Source organism: Sciurus vulgaris (assembly GCF_902686455.1).
Source record: "Sciurus vulgaris genome assembly, chromosome: 2".
Lineage (NCBI taxonomy): Eukaryota > Metazoa > Chordata > Mammalia > Rodentia > Sciuridae > Sciurus > Sciurus vulgaris.
The window spans coordinates 29,809,252-29,831,243 of NC_136462.1; the positions used below are offsets into that span (position 1 = coordinate 29,809,252).

Consider the following 21,992-nt stretch of genomic DNA (forward strand, 5'->3'; position numbering starts at 1 on the left):
GATTACCTGTAGGTCTATTTACATCTCCCTCTGCGGACAGCTTCCTGCCTCTTCCCAGGGTAAATCCCCAGGGGTGACTGTCCCGGAGGATTTCTGGCATCTCACAAACTTATGAGGGTCCTCGTTGTCCCTGAGGTCTACTTGAGAATGGGGCAGCTGCCAGGGACCTGAGGAGCCTGCCCTGGCATGGCCATCCTTCCTTGTGCTCCTGTGGGACCTTTCCCAATGTCCTTGCTCCTTCCTCCCAATTCTGTGGGAACAGATGTTATTATTCCATATGGGAGGCAGAAGAGAGAGGCTCAGAGGTTTAACACTTTGACCCAAGTCCTGTGGATGGTCAGGTCACCCTATTATACACTTTCATGGTCCTTCATATCATGCCTCCAAGGCCGTAGGACATATGCAATTTTCTGTTGTCTTTGTGTGGTTATTGGAATTCTGTCTCTCCATCCAGACTGTAAGTTCCATAAGAACAGGGGTTTAGGACTGCTTTGCCCACCACTGCAGCCCCAGTGCCTGACTCCACTGCCTGACACATATTAATTGCTCAATAAATCTTGTTAAATTACTGATTAATCACATAAGGTACAGAAAGAATGTTCATTCATTCATTCAAGAGTGGTTTGAGTAGCAGGCCCTTTGATGTGTCCTAGGGTTAAAAACAAATAAGATAGAGTCCCCACCCTTAAAGAAATCAGTCTTCTGGGGAAGGTAGACTTGTAAATAAAAATTACAACACAACATGGAAAATTCCATGATGGAGCAATGTCCCAAATACCAGAAGAGAACAGAGGCCATAAACCCTTCTGGCAGGGTCAGGTTGCCTTTGGGGAGGAGGGGACTAGATAAGAAGTGGTAGTTTGTTTCTGGAGGGCTGGGGATAGGCCGGTTAGGGAAGGGTATTCCTAGGCCCTGATGCTCGGGGAAAGCCTTGAAGCAGCCTAAGGCAGCAGGACTTGAAGTTCCCACATGCACCCCCTCCAAGGCTCCAAGTTGGGGAGGACCACATGTGAGTCCCATCCAGGGTACAAGAACTGCCCACCTCCTGTCATTCTTTCTCTTTTTTGGGGAGCAAGTACTGGGAATTGAACTCAGGGGCACTCAACGACTGAGCCACATCTCCAGCCCTATTTTTAATTTTATTTAGAGACAAGGTCTCACCGAGTTGCCTAGTACCTTGATTTGCTGAGGATGACATTGAACTTGCGATCCTCCTGCCTCAGCTGCCGAAGCTGCTGAGATTACAAGCGTGCGCCACCGTGCCCAGCTCAGTCATTCTCTTTTGATGGTGGGCTGCCAGAAACCTCTCCTGTGAGGAAGTTCCACATCTGAGCCAACTTGAAACAATCTTATGAGACTTTTTGAGCCCAAAGCTCAAATACAGTCCATCCAGACTGCTCACTGCACCCTCTCTCATCTTGTAATTCCATCCAACACACCATCAAGCTGGAAGTCACAGCGTCTGCAGGCAATTTCACGCCAGCCCTTCCCTATGCAGGTTTTTCCTTCACTCTGTTTCTTTGACGGGGATTTAGCACATCTGTCTGACTTTCAGTTCCAGATACACTTACCTTTTCTGTTTATAGTTATCTAGGTGGAGGGTGAGATGTGCGAGGGCACAGGTATACACAAAAAGAAAGATGGCTGCGCTCTTGGGGGTCTAGGGGGGCTATGGGCTTCACTAGCAGTGCAAAGGAAATAGGGTCGATTCCAGGTAAGCGGCAGACAGAAAGGTTAAATGTAATCTGCGTGGGAAGTTGCGGGCTGGTAGGTAATACCTTAGGGGCTCCGTGGCTGCCATATTCATGTTGGGCCTTCGTGGAGGAGGGGACATATCACAGTGATAAATGTCATTGGAGGGTGGTATCAGCTCAACCAAGAGAAGCAGGCCACTTGCTCCTGATATGTCAAGTAAGTTTGAAAGAAGAACTTAGTTTTGACCTAAAAAAATCACTTTGTGGATTAACTTTGACGCCACCTATACACATAGACACACACCATCCCCACCCACGGAGGACTTCTGGGTCCCTCCCTGCTGTTTTTACATCAATTTTATTCTTACTTGTATCTTTACAGAAAATGGCACAAAAGCACAGGTTTAGAATACCTAGAGGTTATTACAGTTCCATATTTCAAACAGTTCAATATCAAGTTTTTCTTCTGACTCTATGTACATTATTTACACACCAGGGCTACAGTCTAACATTTTCAAACCAACAGAGGACAAAGACAAGAACTGGAGTGGGGAAGGGTGTTTCCATAAATGGGATGAAGAAATCAACTTTTGATAGAGAATTAAAATTGCAACTCAGTGTCTCAGGCCTTTCTCTTGCAAAGTATTCCCCACCGTGGTGGGTGGGGAAGTAGAAGAAAATATCGTGGGGTGAGAGGGCTCATGCCGGGCCTGGGAATATGGTCCAGTGGGCTCCACAGAGCCGTGTTCCCATTACTAATGCAAAAGTGAAAGGGGAGAGTGGAAGGAGCAGCTGCAGAGAGGCCATAGGTATTGACAGGCCTACTCATCAGCGGATAGAAGCCCTAGTCCTTATTGCAACACGGCTCCTGGGTCTGTCTTACTCTAGTGGACATACTTCCCAGGATGCATCTGGCATGATACGAGGGCTGTCACCTTTATCTGGTTTAATAGTGGCTCCTGTTTTGCTTTCTTTTGAACCTTTTCCCCTTCCTTTCTTGTGACCCATCCATCCATGATGACTATGACCCAGTGCCACTCCAGGCTTAGGGATAGCCTAGGTCACGCTGTGGTTTCCTAGCTGCATTGCTTTTCTCCAAGGCAGGCACATGCGAATGAGTAGTTTGCTAGAAGCCCTAGGGGAAGGATGCTTTGCACAGCAAGTCAAGGTCTCGGGCAGTACTTGGGGAGAGTTGGAATGCTTCAGAAATACAGGAACAGGAATCCAAGGGCTCTGGTAAGGGGCCTGGGCTCCCCAACAGTGCAGCGAGCCACAGCATTTATGAGACGGGCTTCCCCTGTAGAGCACAAGACCTGGACCCAGTACAGGTCTTGTACATGGGCACCCATGCTGTTGGCACCCATAGGGCAGACTGGGTGTGGGGAAGGCGGGTTCCTGAGGGTGGCCCACAGGCTCAGGCTGAGACTTTCCAAGTCAGTCTGGAAGGTGGACGGCATCAGAGGGGTGGGGCAGAGGATGTAGAGGTAGTGCATGGGCCTGCAGAGCAGAATATTCCCACAGCAGAAACCCAGGCCCAGGTCCCCCAGGAGGAACAGGCTGAGGGACGATTTGCTGAGGATTGGGGTGCTCAGAACATTGGAACTGGAATGCAGGTACTCAGTCACTGCTGTCTGTGGCTGGCTATGCTTTTGCAGCAATGGACTTCAGGTAGGTATGTGCTGAGCGGGATCCAAAGAGGTGCAGAGCTGGGAAGGAGGGCCCTGGAGAGCCAGAGAGCAGAGAGTAAGGGGTGGATTTCAACAGCAAGAGTCGCAAGGGATTGAGTGAAAGGGGCTTGAGGTGGCTGGGGCAGCAAGAGGGCTTCTGAGGCAGGGATGTTGGGATGAGGAGGATGCTGGAGAGTCAGGACTACGTCAGGATGTCTCAGCTGGGGCTGAAGCTGAGGCCAGAAATGACCTGCGCCTGGAGTCATTGGGGGTAATGGAGGGCCTGTGGGGCAGGGACGGGCAGCAGAGAATCTCCCCACACCACAGAGGCCAAGAGGAACAGAGTCTTGAGGCTCCAGGGCCTGAGTGCCCCTTGACCTAAGCCATGTCCTCAAGTGGTGATGGACTCAGCTTCTCGGCTGGCCTGTCTTCATCCATGGCCTCTTCCTCCTCTGCCTTCTCTGCATTCCGGGCCAGACTGTCTGGCCCAGACACAGTCCCCAGCACTTTGGTGCTGTGCTCCTGAGCTTTGGCTCGGAGAGCTGCGATGCTGTTCTCCCTCAGTTCCTCCTGGGAGATGGCTGCCTGGGCGTCGGGGCCCCGCTCTTCCTGCTCCATCTTGTCAAGCTTGGGCAGGGCCTGGCGTTCCACCTCGGGCTTCCTCCCCGACTCGGCTGCTGCCTCCAGTGACTTTTTGTGCATCCCTAAAAAGAATTGTTGGTATTCGGGTTTAGAAAAGCGCCTGGGAAAGCCATCTTGAACTGAAAACAGCAAAGATAGAGAGAGGCCAGAATTAAGGACGAGCAGAAAGCCTTGCTTCACACACGCCAGTCACGCGAGTCCCAGGGCTGGGCCAGGGTCAGGGGATGGGAAGAGTGGGGGTGGGAGATTACAGGCCAACTGCTGGGAACCAGGCCTACAGAGGGGCTCTCAACAACGTCCCAGGCACCTGGCCCCCCATGGCTTGTTCTGTCCCTTCAGGGCACAGATCAACTCCCCACCCCTCCATCCTGGGAGTCCAGGTTTTAGAACCCCAAGATAACCTGATACTGTTATCAGACTCAGGCATCCATGGCAAGTGGGGGAAGATGGCAGGTGGAGACATGTGGGAGAAAAGAAGTACTTTTGGGCAAAGCCAGAGAAGGGGCCTAAGGGACCCAAAGGTCCCCTCAACTCCCGGGGGTGCTATTTCATTTGCCATAAGCCCACCTCTGGCCAAGGGAAAGGGGAACACAGACCCTAGGGTAACAGCCAGCCACATCCTCATTACAGGATAAAAGAATCCAGCCAGGGACCGGTGCAGGTTTAGGGTCCCTGGCACTCAGTAAGTGAGTGTGAGGGATAGACACCACACCAGGCCCTGCCTGCCTGAGTCCCCAAGGTAGACTGGGAGTCCTGTGTGGAGGCCTCTCATTAGGCTGCTGTGGCCCAGGTCTTCCTACCCCAGAGCTCTGTTGCCTCCTCCGGGGAGCCCGCTCTCCTCACCTCAGGGGCAGGGCCCCAAGGAAGGTGCGGGCTCTTACCCAGTAGCCACGGGGCACAGGAGTCCATGATGCCATCCTTGGCAGACTTGAGGATAGACTCGGGCAGGGGGATGGAGTGCCGCACCATGGCCCCGTAGAGCCCGTACTCGGCCATAACACTGCTCCGTCCCCAGCACTTCTCTCGCTTCCTCCACTTGGCTCTGCGGTTCTGGAACCAGACCTGCAAGTTCAGAGGAGTGGTTCAGGGGCATGCTTTAAGAAGGTCCTTACCCCTGCTGCAAAATTTCCTCAGCAGGATGTCCTTAGCCCAGCTCGTCCACCCCATGCTGTCCCTGAGGTTCCTCCAGGCTGGGAGGTATCAGAAGGAGGATATCAAGGCCTGTGAGAATATGACTTTGTTTTTAAAAACGGCTTTGTTTTCAGTCAAAGCTGTTCTAGGGAGATGGGCTAAGGATGCCTACAGGACAGTCCCTTGCAGGTGAATAGCACCCAGTGTGTTCCTTGGTTTGCTGCAGAGAAGCCAGGACTTGATAGGCCTCTTGCTTATGTCACACCTTCAGCATATAAACAGAATCTCTTTCTGTTTTGCAGGACAAATCCCCATAGTCCCTGTGCAGGCGTTCTGTCTTGTTTAGGGCTTCCTCTCCACCAGAGGCCCAGAGGAGTCCAGGAAGGCTGCAGGGGGCAGTCTTGGGGGCATTTCATTCAGATGTCAAGGAAACCCAGGGGCAAGGAAGGGACCCTCCCTGGGTCTAAGTCAGGCTCCCTTCTCTGCTCCGATCCAGATGAGCGCTGTCATGCTGCTTTTTGCCCTGCATAGTCTCTGGCCCACAGTTCGGGACCTAATGTGAATGGGGTTTGGGGGAACTGGGTGCCAGCCCTCAGTCAAGGAAAGACGATGTTTTCCAGGGTGTGAGGGGCAGGAAGGAGTAGGAAACTCGGAGAGTGTGGTAAGCCCACCCTGGGAATGTTTCTCTGGCCCCTAAGCTGATTGGAGGAGGGTCAAATGAGACTGGGGTACCTTGTGGGCACGTGCAGGTTCTTGGAGGAGATTCCATAAACGCTGCCCAGTTTGGGGAGGGAGGATTTCTTGGCTTCCCAAAGCCCCTTTCCTGAGACATCAGCAGTTGACAGCCGAGCTTCCCTGGCCTAGTCCCTCAAGGAGGGGAGAGGCCCTTAGGAAACTAGTGGTCCTGGAAGGACCCCAGGCCTTTCTCTTGTCTTTGGGGCCCTGACCCCAGGGGCGGCAAGATGCAGAAGCACCCCAGGGGAATGGGGGGTGGGTGGGCTGAGGAAATCCATTGGTTTTCTCCGCGATTTCCATTCCCTCGCCTGGCCGCCCCCCACTCCCCGCCTTCCCTCGGGCCCCTCCCCCGCCCTAGGCGGCCGAGGTATCAGCTTTTGATGAAAAATTGCTCCAGCTCTATTCAGGAGGCGGCAAAAGAAGAGTCACCCCCAGGGGCAGCCCTGGGCTGATTGAAAAATAAGTTAATTTCAGTTTGAATCGATGGGCCTCAGGCACTGAAATATCACGGGAAATTAAAGCGGCTGCTCTCCCGGGAGCGGCGGCATTGACCCGCACTAATTAATGCTGGGGAGGCAGCGCTCGCCTCGCCGCGAGCCGCTCCCCCTCCCCGGGGGACCCCAAACACTTCTCATTTAACTAATTAGACGGGGAAAATTGGGTGTTAATTTGTTTAGGATTTTTCCCCCTCTTCCCCCCAGCAGCTCCCTCCCCGGCCCCCGCCCTGCGCGGGGGCGCGGAAATGAATGCGGGGCTCGCCGGCAGATGGCTGCCCCGGTCACTCTGCAATCTTCTCCGACTTGATTGCTTGATTAGGTCGTTAGCACATTAAAAAAAAAAATTGCTTGCCGTCTGGCGCTGGCGTGATGAGTGGGACGCGCGGCAGCGCCTGGGTAATTTATCTTTTTATACGGCAAAGAATTTGATTTCAATCTGCAGATATATGGGGCGCCTTTGACACCTGTTTAACATCGCGCTGCTGACAGCTTAACCCTTTGCTGTCGGGGCCGCCGGGAGTCCGGCTGGGGGCCCACGGGGCTCCGGGTTCGCGCGCTCCCGCGCTTCCCGCCGCCGCCGCCAGATGGCGCAGCGCCGGGCGCCTCGCCGGCCGCCCAGTCTGCGGCTGAGCTAGGCTAGCCACACCCGGCAGGGGGCGCCCAGGCAGCCCCCAAACACCAGCCACCACCCGGACGCTCTGAGTTAGCGCGGAAAGACGGCTTGGTCCGCGCTCACCTTTAGGTTGACCCAAGCGTGTGTAGCCCTGTTTGGCCATTTTTCCTTTGCAAATAACCGAGAGAATCTACAAATGGGAGAGAAGGCCTCAGATATACTGGACCTCTCCACCCAGGCATTGGCCAGCGCCGGTAGAAAGCCATCGCCACAGAGCGGCAGCGTCTTCCAATGTGCCGCACTTTTGCCACCAGCACCTTTGCCACCACTGTTTGGCACCGGCAGTTCCTGCTCAGAACTGGGTAGCTGGGAAGCACAGCTGCAAAACCTCCTCCTGGTCTGGACCCTGACCGTTCTGGGTGTCCCCTGCCAAGGAAAAGGTTTATGCAGTTTGAAGGCCACTAGCTGGCTATTCTCCTAGCACCATAGAGTGGAGAGCTGTGAGTCGGGAAGGCGGCTAACCCAGTCTTTATTCTGGCCTGGCTCCAGGATGCATTTAGATCTCTTCCCAAAGATGCCTGCCTGTTCTGCTGGGTGTCTGCTCTATCCAGGGCCTGCGGTTTAAGTGGGGCCTCTATCCTGTCCCATCTCCATATAGTATTAGCACTGGGTCGCCCTCCACAAGTTCCCACGTGCTTCCAGCTGCCTTCTCCCAGAGAAGCAAAATCAAAAAAGACTAATACATATAACAATCCATATAAGTGACTTGCGGTTTCATTCACCTCTCAGAGAAAACAGAATGGACCCCATGCTGATGGAATACCAATCATCTAATCTGACTGTAGAGGAGTGGGAAGACTATGAATAATCAACCCATTTGCTACCTGATCAGATGACCTGTCCTGCTTCCACAGAGTGCATTATAAAGCAACAAAGCTACAACTCTTAACTGAAACCCCTGGGGCCAGGGGATGTTTGGGATTTTGGAATACATATGTGATGTACACACCACATAGTACATATCACCCTGCACCAGCAGCACCTTATAATTACACCCATCAGTTTTGATCCCTGCAGCAAAACAAACACACACTGAGAGGTATAAATTGCAAAAGATCTAGCCTGATTTTTGCCACAAAATGAGTTTTGATGCCAAATTTATGAAGAAACTTTCCATGTTCAGCACTGTTTGGATTTGGGAATTCTGGAGAGGGCATTGTGAAGTGTCAAAAAACAAAGCTCCCACCAACCCCACTGTGATGCCTGGCAAGGTGCATTGCCCTGGCTTGCCCAAGAGCTCCAGAGGCATCAGTGCTGGAGATGGAGCAGGACTTTCAGATGGAAACAGCATCTTCAGGACACTAAAAAAAGGGTTCAGGCTCAGAATTCTGCTCTGGACCATTTTGTCTGGGTCTCCTAATTTGCATAAATAAATAACTGGTCTATAGATCAGACTCTGCCCACAGACAATCTCCCAGGGGAGCAGGTGCCAGCTGGAGGCTCTAACCAGGAGTCATCCCTACCCTCACTTATGGGCTCCTGGAACGCCTGGCTCTCCATGAAGAGCAGATGCTGCTCCAATTTACAGAGGAAACCTGGACAGCCAAAACAATTTCGTTTTAGGACTGTTGGCAGGGAAACTGGCAGTGGTGCCTTGGAAGTGGACAAGGCATTAGATTAACCCTAACAGTTCTTTGTATTTACCTTTCTCTTCCCTTCTTGGAAGCAACCAGTATGTGTGCAGAACTTTAAAGTTTACAAAAATCATTGAGGCCAACCAGTTCTGAACTGGAATTCCTAGCTCTTAAAAATTGCTGTGTGAGGTGGGCTGGGGATATGGCTCAGTTGGTAAGAGTGCTTGCCTCACTAGCACGAGGTCTTGGGTTCAATCCCCAGTGCCACAAAAAATCGCTGTGTGATCTTAGATATGTTATTTGATTTCTCTCAGTTCCAGGCTCTTCAAACAAAAAAATAAGAATACTGTGGGCCCTTCATATCCGTGGGCTCTGATCCAGGATTCAACCAACTGTTGATTGAAAACATTTTTAAAAACTGCATCCAGTAGGATGTGTACAGACTCTTTTTCTTGTCATTATTCCCTAAGCAATACAGTTCAACAACAATTTCTAGCATATTGGACGTTATAAGCACCATAAGTATGTACAGCAATATGTACATACTTTACATGCAAATACTATGCCCTTTTTTGTTTCTGCTTATTTTGCAGTGCTGGGGATTGAACCCAGGGCCTCACACATGCTAGGCAAGAACTTTATCATTGAGCTACATCCTTACCCCTCAGCCTTTAATATTTTAATACAGACAGCCTCTAGTTTCCTGCCAGGCATCTGGAGTGCCAAACAGATGCCCCTGAAACCCTTCCTGCATTTCTAATAAAATCCAGGCCCTCAGGGCTCAAATGCAGGCAAAGCTCACCCCTGTGAAGGGCCCTGATTCAGAAGCTTGGAGCCTAGGCTGGAGCTGGCTGCCCTGACTGTCGCTGCCTTTGTGACTGCACTCACATTTGTTAATCCCCCTGAACATCCTGCTCCTCATCTGCCTGTGATATCACCGCCTGGTAAGTCTGTTGGGAAAATTAGAACAGTGTATGGAATAGCTGGCAGGTAGTAAGAGTGAAAACGTGCTAGCCTGACACGGGTGAATTCTGTGGGCAAAAGTGCCATGATGAGATTTGGCTTCCCAGAAAATGCAACCAGACCTTCCTGTTTCCCACCTCAATTTGAGAAAGAATCCTTGTCAGCATGTAGGCCCTCTTTCTACTTGGACTCTGGGTTCTGAGAGGCGCATGAGATTCCTGAGTCCTCTCTCACTTGCTTTCCTGATGGCCCATGTTCTAGACGAAACCGTTCTTCTTTCATGGGAGTATGATCCCAACCAGGGCCAGAACCTTGCCTTACATATTGGGGCTCCTGAGTTCCTGAGAAAGGGCTCAAAGCGACAGCAGGGTCACCAGATTTGGAGTCCTAGGCAAGAGTGTGCTGGAAGACTCTTCCAGCTTGGGAATGAGCCTGGGTTTCTGGGTACATTTCCTTTAAGAGGAGGTGCCTGGCAATGCTCAGGAAGCTCAGGTGAGATGCCTCTAGATGTCAGCAGCTGCTGTGGCAGGTACCGCCATAGCATACAGGCAGAGGGTGCCTATACCTCCCAGGCTGAAGGGCCCCCAAGAAGGACTTATTGCCACATGGATGCTCTCTTGCTACAGGGCACACAGCTAACAGGTTAGGTCACTCTACCAGTTCTTCCTCTCTCTGTGTGGATGGCCAGCACAAGAAGCTGTGGCCATGTCCCAGGCCAGGGCTCCTCTGTCCTCAAATATCCCATCTCCTGTAGTCTGCTGTCCTGGCATTCCCACCAGACAACATGCCTAGGGCTGCTTCCCCCAAGTGTCTCCCAGAAGGCTGCCTGCAGTCCTTCCAGGATGGCACCCCTACAGAAGACATCGTGCATAATATATGCCCTTTACACATTTTGGTCATCTCACTACCTGCCAGCTCTGCCTTCCTTTTTTTTTTTTTTTTTTGTACTGGGAATTAAGCCCAGGGACACTTTACCACTGAGCTATATCCCCTGTCCTTTTTTATTATTTTTCAAAAGTTTGAAACATGGTCTTGCTAAGTTGCTGAGGCTGGCCTCGAACTTGCAATTCTGCTTCAGCCTCTGAGCCACTGGGATTACGCAGTGACTGCCTTCCAATCTTGCCACAGGTCATTAGCCTGGCTTTATCATCCATGTGGCAGCATCCATCACGTTCGCTCAGCCTCTTTCCTCTCCTCCGGCTGGAAGCTGATGGATTGAGGCTCATGGCTGGCGTGATGTAACACCCCTCAGCCACTCAGCACTTCTGACACCATTATTTCAATTCACTCCTTCCAGCCCAGCTGGAGGCTCAGAGAACCAGGCCTTGCTGCAGCCTCTGGTGTCCACTAGGGGGCAGCTCCAGGCAGCATTCTTCCCACACCCTTGGCAGATCAATTCCTTCGTCACCCACTTGTCACCTCAAACTCCACTTTCTTCCACTCATATTAACCCACTTACCCTATCCTGAGCCTCCAGTGCTTTTACACTGATCGCATGAAGAATCACCTGGAGGGATTTAAAGCACACAGATGCTGAGGCTCCACTCCAAACCAATTATTCAGGATTGCTGGGTGTGGGCCCCACATGGGTATTCTAAAATGCTGCCTTTTCCAGGCAGACAACTATTTCATATCTAGACTATAACTAACACTTTGATCCCTGCCCTTGGGTAGGGACCACTTTAAAAGAGGCAAAATTGAACAGTGCTGGTCAGAGCATCCAAATCTCACCCTTCCCTATACACGAAGTACTAAGTAGTGCAGTGCAATGTGGACTCTGTGCCCTTTGAACATCCATAGCTCTGTAATGTGTGAATTTTTTTAGGGTGGGTTCTGGGGATTGAACTCAGGGGCACTCGGCCACTGAGCCATATCTCCAGCCCTATTTTGTATTTTATTTATAGACAGTCTCACTGAGTTGCTTAGTGCCTCGCTGTTGCTGAGGCTGGCTTGGAACTCAAGATTCTCCTGCCTCAGCCTCCTGAGCTGCTGGCATTATAGGTGTGCGCCACCGAGCCCAGAAAATGTTTGAATTTTAATAACTTTATAACGAGTATGACTTTTGTCAGGAAAAAAATAAACAAGAGGAGTCATGTATATACCCCAATCTTATGATTCTAGCAACAAGTGATCCCACAGAGGAAATAAAATTAGTCTGAAAGCCCATTTGCCTTCCCTACAGATGACATCTGGCAGAGGCCTCAGGAGTGCCTTATCCCAACATTAATACATAAAGAGGACTGTGTGCCCAGGTCTCTCATGGGGACTTGGAATCTTCTTTCCCCACCAGCACACCATAATCCTCCATTCCAAACCCAGAGAGCTGTAGAGAGACTTCGCCCTCCTGTCACGTCATTCACATTGATTATTACAGTGGTACAGATACTGCTCATTGGATATCATGTGACAGCAGTTGAGTACTGAGTTCAAATCCTGGTCTACTGCTGATTTTACCATTCAGTCCCTCAGTTTCCTCATCCTGAAAATAGACATGAGAATAACATCTGTCTCATCTGGTGTTGTGAGATGAAATGACACAGGCACGGGAGGTATTTATCATCTGGGACAGTGGTAAGTACTTAATAAATTCCAGAAATCACAATACCTCTATGAAGTTAGCAGTTCAGAAAAATGTTACTATTATTCATTTACAAATGAATAATATGAAGCTCAGAGTTTGGCTTGCCAGCGGTGAAACAAAAATGGGAAGTCGGCCTGTGTGACTACTGTAGGTCCTCATTAGACAGTAGACAGTAGGCCTCAGGTAAGTCCAGGGGTCTCCTTGGGTTGGTCCAGCAGAGTGTGAGCCCCAGCTATTCACCAGGGACTGTTAACCCCCACCTGGCCTGCACCCCACTCCACCCATGGCGGCCCCACGCCTGGTGAGGGGAGGTGATCCTGACGAAGCTCCTCTCTGGGAGGAATCCAGCCTCTTTCTTTCACAGATGAGGAACCCAAGGCCCAGAGGTACAAGTGGCCTGGCTTCTGTGGGTGTCAGAGTCTGAGGTAACCTCTGAGTTTTTGATATCCTGTCTAATCACCTTTACATTACACCTGGAGATTTCCTAACTTGGAGGCTCCAAGTCCTCTAGTGACTCCCCTTTTCTCTTCCTACACACACACACACACACAGAGAGAGCTATCTCACCCAAGGCTAGGGCAGGAGAGGGGATGGGCACTAGACTGGTAGTGGTTAATCTTCAGATGCATCAACCCCGCCTAATCAGCATACAGAGGGGACATGCTGAGGAAGGGGGACAAATAGGGGAGCAAGTGTCCCAGAGTCTAAAAGACTCTGAATTTTGATCTCTGTGCCTCAAGTTCCTCCTTTGTAAAACGAGAACATTAGTCCTTAGCTCATGGGGTTTTCTGAGGACTCTTAGCTGAATAAACCTAACTATCTCTAGAAGAAAACAAAAGGTACTAGTTACCACTGGAGACCTGCTACCAAGGAGTGAAAAGGAAGACTAATTTTTTACTCTTTTGGACTCATGTACATGAATTTGCACATTCAAAAATTAATTTTGTTTTATGTGAGGTTATTATTATTATTTATTTATTGGTTCTCAATAATTTGTGTGTGCAGTATTAGGGGTTGAACCCAGCGGTGTTCTACCACTGAGTTACATCCCCAGACCTTTGATTCTTTCTTTCTTCCTTCCTTTCTTTCTTTCTTTCTTCTTGAGACAGGGTCTCACTAAGTTGCAGAGACTGAGTTGGAACTTGTGATCCTCCTGCCTCAGCTGGGGTTACAGGTATTCAGCACCATGTTCTGCTAATATTTTTTTACAGTTATGATACAGTTAGTATGCGTGAGGTCCTGGGTTCAATACCCTACCAAAATAAGAAGTTGTGAGACAGGCCCCCCCATGCTGACTTCAAACCACCTCTGTTCCCCCAGTGTCAAGTGAAAGCACAGGTTTCAACCCCAAAAAGCAGGTGGTGAAAGAATAGGCTTTAGATTCAGACATGGGGTTGAGTCTTGTCCCCCATTTCCTAGCTGTGTTGCCTTGGACAAGTTTCTGAGCCTCTGTTTCCCCAGTTCTCAGAGGAAGCTACAGGCTGGGCGTATAGCTCAGTGGTAAATCGCTTGCCTAGTATGTGCAAGGCCCTGGGTTCCATCCAGCACTGCAAGAATGAATGAGTGTATGAACGAATGAATGCATGGAGGCTAGTAGTTTCTCCTCTGCCAGTTGCCACAGGATTTAATCAGATAAGAGCTGAATCTGAGGGGGCGCTGGTACTTACTGCTCTGAACACTGTACACATATGGCTCAGTGCATCTGCGAGAGGCAGGTACCACTCATCCATTGGACAGATAAGGACTAGGAGGGGAAGTTCGGCTGTGAACCAGGCAGTTGGGAACTGGTGTCCCCAGCCACTATACCACCCTGCCTCGCCTGCACATGCCACATATTTAGAAGAACCCTGGCGCATGGTAACTGCTCTGAACTGCTCTGGAAATTCTAGCTGGGATTGTTATTGATACATGCAAAGATCTTTCCTCAGCCACCTGGTTAAACACTTGGGAGCATGACCACTTGACCACCCACAAACACATTCGGGGGTCGCATTTAGCCACACGGTGCAGAGGATCTGAGAGACTCTTGCCCCATTTCTCCCACATCCACCAACATTGTAGCCAATCTTCCCAGTCCCGGGGTGGTAATGCTCCTTCCTCCACACCCTCAGCTCCTCTGTGTGGTTCTGGTGGCTTCTGATACCTTCCTTGCCTTATGGCAACTGGATGAAGCTGACACTAGTCTGCCAGGGCATTTGTAGCAATGCAAAGTTACTTACTTAGGGACAAGCTTCCCCCAAATCCCAAGCTCAGCAGACTTAAAACACCCCCACCTTCCACCACTACAGCCAAGCAGATTTTAGGCAACCCATTGCAAGAGACAAGATGCTGCTTCTTACAGTCAGTAGTGTGAATATGGCGCCTGCCAACCATGGCGATTTGCCAGCCTTCCACCCCACCAGACATTTGTCATGGCTAATGTGGTGCTAAGGGAGGACAGGCAGGGGTTACTGCCACGTATCAGCTGGATGGCCTGGGCCTTGGCTTCTGAGTACATGCACCCCACATGTGCATGCACACACAGTTCAGAATTAACATTCAGAATTAACTCACCCCATTAGAACCCAACTGAGTGAGAGGGGATGGTTCTAGGCCACCCTGGATAATGCACCAAACATAATCGGCTTATGAATAATTGAGCTTATTGTTAGTGTCAATGTCTAAAGCCATGGCTGAAATTTCTAATAGATTTCCAAGGAGAGGAAGGCCCGTTTGGAAAAGTAACTCAAGACTTCATTTCCTATTGTCTGGTCATTGAGTGAGACAGTGTGGAGCAGCCCCCAAACCTTCAGTTCCCTCTCTAGCTACCCTACACCCCACCTGGAGACACATAGGACCTCAATTGGGGTATGGAGAGATGCTGAGCAGAAGCAGTTTCAGGAAGTCAGGACCTGACTCCTGTCCCTACTCCTCAGCCCCAGCAGCAGCCACCTCTGGACCACCCCAGGAGAGTAGCTTTCATTTAAGGTTGAAATCGAGCTGAGGCAACTCCAGATCTGGTGGAAATGTCCTCCTTACTTCCATCTGCCATGAAGGCCCTGCTTACAAGCCACTGGACTTCCTTGTTTCCCAGAGAAGTAATTCAGCAGCCCACCCTGGTCCAGCCGGGGGACTCCTGGATATGGGAAGACCTGGATGCTGCTTCAAGAAGGCCCTACGCTCACCACTGCAGAGGCCCACCACAGCACTGGTCCAGAGCAGTGGCTGGTTATGCCACAGAACTGTGCAGGAGAGGAGGGGCTTGGAGAGTCACACCCACAGGTACATGTCCCAGGCCACATCTGGGGCCAGACTAGGAGAAGTAATAGAATAAGGGCTCAGGGCAGGGCCAGCAGCTACTTGGGTGTAAGGGGAGGAAGAAGCAGCAGCTGGACGTGGTGGTGAGGAGGAGGAAGGGGGCAGGTAATGTCTTCCTCATAAGGAGGAGAATGGAGGGAAAGGAAACAGACTGGGATTACAGCTGAGTCACCTACTCCTTCACAGTCACACAAAACAGCCTGGGGCCACCTGACCTCGAAACAGGCATCTACCACAACAGAGACACTGCTCAGGATGCAGGACATACCCAAAACTCCATATGTCATTGCCATGCCCCCTCAGGGAGCCAAAAATTTGGAACAGCAGGCCAGGCCATATCTGATCAACCCTTGTCCCCACACAGTGCCCACCTTACATGGCAAGTGGACAGTAAATGCCTGTCAGCTTAAATAAAGGATTCTTTCTGAGGGCATGCTCACAGGGGACACAGGTGGGTGGGTCATGGGTATCTGGGACCCTGCATACACACTGATGTCCCCTAGGGGCTTGGGGCTGTTACCTGTATCCTGTCTTCTGGCAGCTCCGTTTTCATGGCCAGCATCTCCCGGGCATAGACATCTGGGTAGTGGGCCTCATTGAATGCCTTCTCCAGCTCCTCTAGCTGGTAGGAAGTAAAGATTGTCCTGAGGGGAGCAAGATAGGACACTCAGGACCCCAGAGACAGGAAAAGCCCAATTTTGGAGAGAACAGAATAATGGACCAGCCCTCTCCCAAAAGCTCCAAGACAGATCCCAAGCCCAAGCTAGCTCGGCATAATCAGCACAGTCTCTGTCTCTCTGTCTCTGTCTCTGTCTCTGTCTCTGCCTCTCTCTCTCTCTCATACACACACACACACACACACACACACACACACACACATTTACACATACATTGGTAGCTTAATTGTCTGGACTCTTCATTCAAGGCTGAGGGCCCACACTACCCTCCTGGTCAGGGGTGGGCATTATTTCAGCCCTCACTGAACTTTCACCTTGAGTACGGCTCTGGAGATGCTCTGGTGTTAAGGAGGAAATTTTGAAGACCACAAAAAGCCCTTCTCCCAAGCACAGAAAGCAGACCTCACCAGATAAATAAAATATGCCCCAACCCTGCCGACCTGCTTCCTGAGCTCCCCTCAAAGTTTGAGAAGTCAGATGGAAGCTTCAGCCTCAGTGTTTGCATGGCCAAGACCTGAACCCCGATCCCCTTAGCTGACCCTAACACTCCTTCCTGCTCACCTGCCCTTTTACTGCCACCACCCAGACCTACCAACTGCCTAGAGTTACCCTCAGGGCCTTACCTCCATCTTTTTTGGTGCTCAAAAGGTGAGGGCCACTTTCCAACCATCCCCCACACAGTCAGCCCCTCACCTGGAGGTCCCATTCAGGCCCCCCTGTCCCCCACTGCGCAGTTCCCATTGACCTATTTTGTATCAAAAACTGCTTTAGAGCTTTAGGTTAAAGCTACATTCTCTCACACTAAGAAAATGTGCAAACAAATATTCCCCAACACATAAAATCTCACCTCCAATATTAGGGGGTTCATAAACCCCCTTTTTTGAATAAACCACTAAACACCTATTTGCAGATACAAACTCTTCTCTTCTCACACCTTAATTTCACTAGGATTTAAGTGACCTTTATTCTACACCCTCATCAACAAGCCAAAAGGCGATACAGTCCAGTTTCCACAAACTGAAATTTGTAAAAGTGGTACATCCCTTGCTTGAGCCCCTTGGATTTGGACCTTGGAACCAGCATGGGGGGTTAGAATGCCTCACTGCTGTGTCCTCCCCCTCACCCAACACAAGAAAATACAAAGCCCTCCATATTCCTCATGCTGGTGTTCACTTCAATATCTCAGGGATGATGCAGAGGGTGTGAGAGGAAGAGAGAAAATGACTGGCTTGATTCTAAATCGTTCCATCTGTTCTCTTGAGGGGCATGGGTGGAATTCTATGTATATGGAAAGTGAAGTGAATTCTTCAGAATTTTGAAGATCTACTGCCTTCTACTTCTCTCCTGCCATTTGCTGAAGTACTCTGGAACTGACCATAAACAATCAAAATATGTGAGTCCTTCTCAACACCAGGGAAACTGGTGTTACACAGGTAACTGTGTAACTGAGTTACACAGGTAGTGTGACCTGGTCAAAGTCAGAGGAAAGCTAAAGATTAGAGGTCATTTAGAGCCCTTCGAGTGGAGTGACTACCTCTACTTGGATGAGTATCCAATTAAGAAAAAACAAAAACAAACCTCAAATCCCTCCAACTTCCCCTATTCTTGCCCCAGAACTGGTCTATGTGTTGATAATGACGTATCTCCAGAGAGATCTCCCTTTGCCCACCATGTGATCCAAACTTTGCTCCTGATTTAGGTAGAATCCCAGATCCTTCGCTCTTGTTGTATCTGGTCTGAAGAGGAGCTGAGCTTTCCAGAAAGAGCAAAATCCCAGAAACTGTCCCCATTGCTGCTCCTTCCCCACCCGCCACCTAAAACCCAGCTAAACTTGGTTTGTTTCCTCCAGGAGACAAAGAGAACTCCATCACTCACCACCAGATTCCAGGGGCTCTTCTCCCAAATTCCCAAATAAGAGAAGTTCAGGAAAACGTATTTTTTTTTTTTTTTAACTAAAAACCACACCAAGGGGTAGGGGGCTTAGTTCAGTGGTAGAGGGCTTGCCTAGCTTTGTGCAAAGTCTTGGGTTTGATCCCCACAATAAATACATAAATAAATAATTACTGCACCAGCAATCGGTAGCCATTCTCCTCTCCAATAATCTGCTACCTTCATGCACCAGGAACAGAAACCCAAGATGGTTAATTCTCTGATGCTGGTGAGTTGCTGTTCTGCCCCCCTGTGAATTCACCAAAGCCCTGGAGGGGGTCACAGAGGAAGACAGGGTCAGGAAGCTTAAGCCCTCATACCATTCCAGAACCGGGATTTGAGGGATACATTTTCCAGGGGCTCCCATGCTAGGAGAACCCCTTCCAACTATTCCACCACCAGCACAGTAGCAGACTACTTCCACATTTTGTCCTGATGTGGGAAGGCTGACAGGATTACACACCCCGGCATGAGACGGTGCAGAAGAGGTGTTCTATGAATATTTGTTGAATTTTAAAAGTACTAGGAACAAGACTAATAAAAAGGTTTCCGTTTAAAATAAAACAAGCAACTAAAGCAAATAACTGTCTAAAGAGAATGACTCAACCAAGGAGAAACCAAGCTGAAGTTCACCTTTCTTCAGGCAGGAACCTATTGGGGCCTGAGCGGTCAGGAAGGGCCGTTTTCAAAAATGGGGTCAATAGTGGAACTTCTGAGGGTAAGGAAGAGCAAGGGGCAGGGAGAGACAGCATGCAAAGAGGCTTGAGAACAAACTGAGAGAGGGAATGCGGTGGAGCAGGGAGCCAGAGAGCTCCCCAAAGAGGAAATGTCCCCAGAGCCAGTGGGACCCCTAGCGCTCCATCTGGATTGGGGCAACGAGAGAGTTGGGAAAACAGCCCCGCTGGGGAGCGCAAGGGCAGCGCTCGCAGAAAGACGGGCAGATTTTTGCTTCTTCCCGCTTTATTTCCTTAAAAATTTCCCCAAGAACTTACACAAGGAGCGGGTAGCAGTGGTGCTGATCGGAGAGGAAACGGGGTCTGGGGGCGTGGGGCAGAAAAAGGGCGAATTGCTTTTTAAGACATACCTCTGCGCCTATTGAATTTTAACTTTCTGCAAGCAATGTCTATTTAACTACATTTAACTCTCTTTTTAGTCTGCACTCCCACCCTACTTCAGTTGGGTCTGGTGGGACAAACCACCCAACTCCTATTTTACAGACTAGGAAACTGAGGCTCACACAAAGGTAGCAACTCTCAGAAGCACAAAAGAACAGAAGCCCAAAGAATACGTTCCATAAGTGCAGATATCGCTCGAGCGCTGTGAAACGGTGGGAGCAGAAAACTGGGGAGTTGGCAGAGAAGAACGGGGATCGGGGGGCACAGAAAAAACGGAACTGGCTCCGGCAGGAGGTGGGGGCCCAATCTGCCCGCCACCGGGTCTGCGTGGCTCTCAAAATGTGCTGATACCGGGAACTGGGGTCCGCCAGCCCCTCTCCTGCTCCGGCTTGGCGCAGGTTAGGGCCTTTCCTTTCTCTTGCGGAGGGAGTAAAAGCCGGGGCAGCTGGGAGGCAGCCCGGCTGGGGAGCTCCGCAGGCTGCCCCCGCGGCCCCTCGGCTTCCCACCTGGTACGGCTAGACGCCAGGCCGGGACAGATTCCCACAAACGACGTCCGGGCTCTCCGCCCTAGTACGGCCCCGGGCTTCACCTTTGGGTCCGCGAAAATAAGACCCGCGACCGGAGCAGGGGACTGCGGGTCAGTGGATGGCGGGAGCAATAACCGAAGGCGCCGCGGGGGCCTTACCTGTGTCGCCGCTTCTTCCGTTTCTTAGTCTGGTTTAAAGCCGATTTAGACATTTTTCGGTCACTGGAGGAAACATCTTCAGAATCTGAAAAGCGGGCGGAGAGACATGCGGCAGAATGGGGAGAGCGCTCTGCGGCACCCGAAACCCGTGAGGGCCCCACCCCCAGGCGCCTGAGCGAGCCGCGGGGGCCTGCGATCTCCCTGGAAGCCCTCCGGGACCCTAGTGACTGTCCCCATCCCTAAGCCCAAGATGGCCCCACCAAGGTCGGCGCCTCAATCTGGGGAATCTGAACAGATTTCGTTGCAAGAGAGGCAAAGGCCATGGGGTCTTGGGGGAAGGGGCGTTCGGAGAACCCGGCAGGCTCAGGGGGTCGCAGGGACCCCCGGGTCTGCGCTCTGCCCTGAGCCTGCAGCCCTGGCGTCCCGGGTCAGAAAGTTGGTCCCGAGGAGCGGACTCGTGTCGCCGGGAGTTGAGATACTGAAAGGGCTGGGAGTTGCCAGGTCTCTGTCTCTTTCTCGATGCCCACACAATGTGCCCCCGCTCGAGATTGGAGAGCATGCAACGAGCCACTTTTCGTTGCCCTTCTAAAAAAAAAAAAAAAAAAAAAAAAAAAAAAAAAAAAAAAGAAGAAGAAGAAGAAGAAGAAGAAGAAGAAGAAATGAAACGAAAAATCAGGGAATTTGCCGAGAGAGCACAAAAGCCAGTGGGCCGAGACTACTAGGACGGTCGGCTAGGAAAGTGGCCGAGGGAGGGCGTGGCGAGGTCATCTAGGGTCCTGCGGCCGGCGAAGCGCCGAGATCCGATATATTGTGACGCTTACATAGGATCCGATGGTGGCCACTTCGGCTGGCACAGTGGCCTGGTTCTCCGGGTTCGTGGGATGAAAAATAACCCCCAGCTGAGCAATGCGGGGAGGGAGGTTGGAAGGAAGAAAGGAGGAAAACTGCAACTCTGGACCCCAGGGCCAGGGCCAAGAGCCTGCACCCGCTTCCTGGGCCGCCAGTGCGCGGAGCAACATCGAGCTCCAGAAGCGCGGATCCTCCCAGAGGCCGAGGCCGCAACGGAGCGGCTGAGCTGGGAACCTCCAGGCCTCCCGGGACACCCTGCTCCGCGGTCTGACATCCCAGGTCGGTTATCCACTGGGGCCCCTACCTGGCGCTGCAGCCAAGACCAGCCTGACTCAGGGTCGCGGGAACGGAATAGCAGTTAGAAATGCTGGGGCCCAAACCCGGCTGGTGCCAGAGCATCCTCCGGGTCCTGCTCCCTGGTCGGCTGGCTCCAGGCCCGAGCTGCGTGTGACCCCTCGGCCTGCAGGAACTTTTCCACCTGGAGGAGGCCTTGTCCCGCCGGCGAGAGCCGACGGCGCGGGCTCCCGACTAAAGCCCGCAATCAACCTCGTAGCCTCGCCCGCACCTACCCGAGCTGGCCGTCTGGCTGTTGTCCAGCGGCCCCGACGCTCTGCCCAGTGGCTGTAAGTGGACGCTCTGAGGGTCGGACAGCACTTCCAGGAAGGTGGGCTGTGCGTAGAAGCCGGGAAGTCCCCCGGGCCCCAGTAGCCCCATGCTGCCCACTCCTGCCGGGCTGAGCACGGAGCGCGCAGCCAGCAAGTGCCCAGGGGCCAGGCCGTCGAGGGCAGCTCGCGGGTGGGAGCTGGGGGGCTCCTTGTTCAAGCCCAGGATCTCCTGGATGCCGAACCCTGTGCACCTGGCTGGGGCACCCCCCGAGGTACTCTTGGCCACTGTCTCGGATTTGGGTTTGCTCAGCGCTTCCCCCGTTTTCCCCGTCATCTCCCGGTTCTTTGGAGGGGCTGAGACTGCAGGTCTTTTGCTCCCCCCACCCCCCCACCGGGCTCCCTGCTTGGCAAAGTTGGTCCCAGGTGCCCCCTCCGGTGTCTAATGCTCTGGAGCCCCAAGGAGATTCCCCTTTTATCCAACCAGGCGGCAGCCCAAGTGGGGTCAGAGCTGAACAGCCAATCACCGGGGCCAGGAGCGATTAGGAATTCCAAAAAGCTGGCAGCTCCCGCCGCAGGCAGCGCGGAGGGGCCTGGGCGCTGCGGGTCTGAGTGCTGGTGGGCTCTGCAGAATGCCCTTGGGCAGGGACCCCAGGGGCCCAGGTAAAACAAGATTCAGGG

The 21,992-nt window shown here is 51.7% G+C and overlaps 1 protein-coding gene across 2 annotated transcripts; it reads right to left on the reverse strand.

The window, feature by feature from the left end:
- Positions 1-2,193: 2,193 nt before the first annotated feature.
- VSX2 (visual system homeobox 2) lies at positions 2,194-21,648 on the reverse strand (the record flags this gene model as incomplete). 2 transcript variants are annotated; one of them, XM_079126522.1, is made up of 5 exons in its annotated part: positions 2,194-4,065; positions 4,885-5,065; positions 15,975-16,098; positions 19,861-19,945; positions 21,279-21,648. In XM_079126522.1, the coding sequence occupies 5 exons, from the start codon at positions 21,646-21,648 to the stop codon at positions 3,740-3,742; spliced, it is 1,086 nt and encodes a 361-aa protein (XP_078982648.1). In that variant the 3' UTR covers positions 2,194-3,739. The 2 variants fall into 2 exon arrangements, with proteins under 2 accessions (XP_078982648.1, XP_078982647.1); XM_079126521.1 differs by having other exon boundaries at positions 2,194-4,122.
- Between the last annotated feature and the right edge of the window lie 344 nt (positions 21,649-21,992).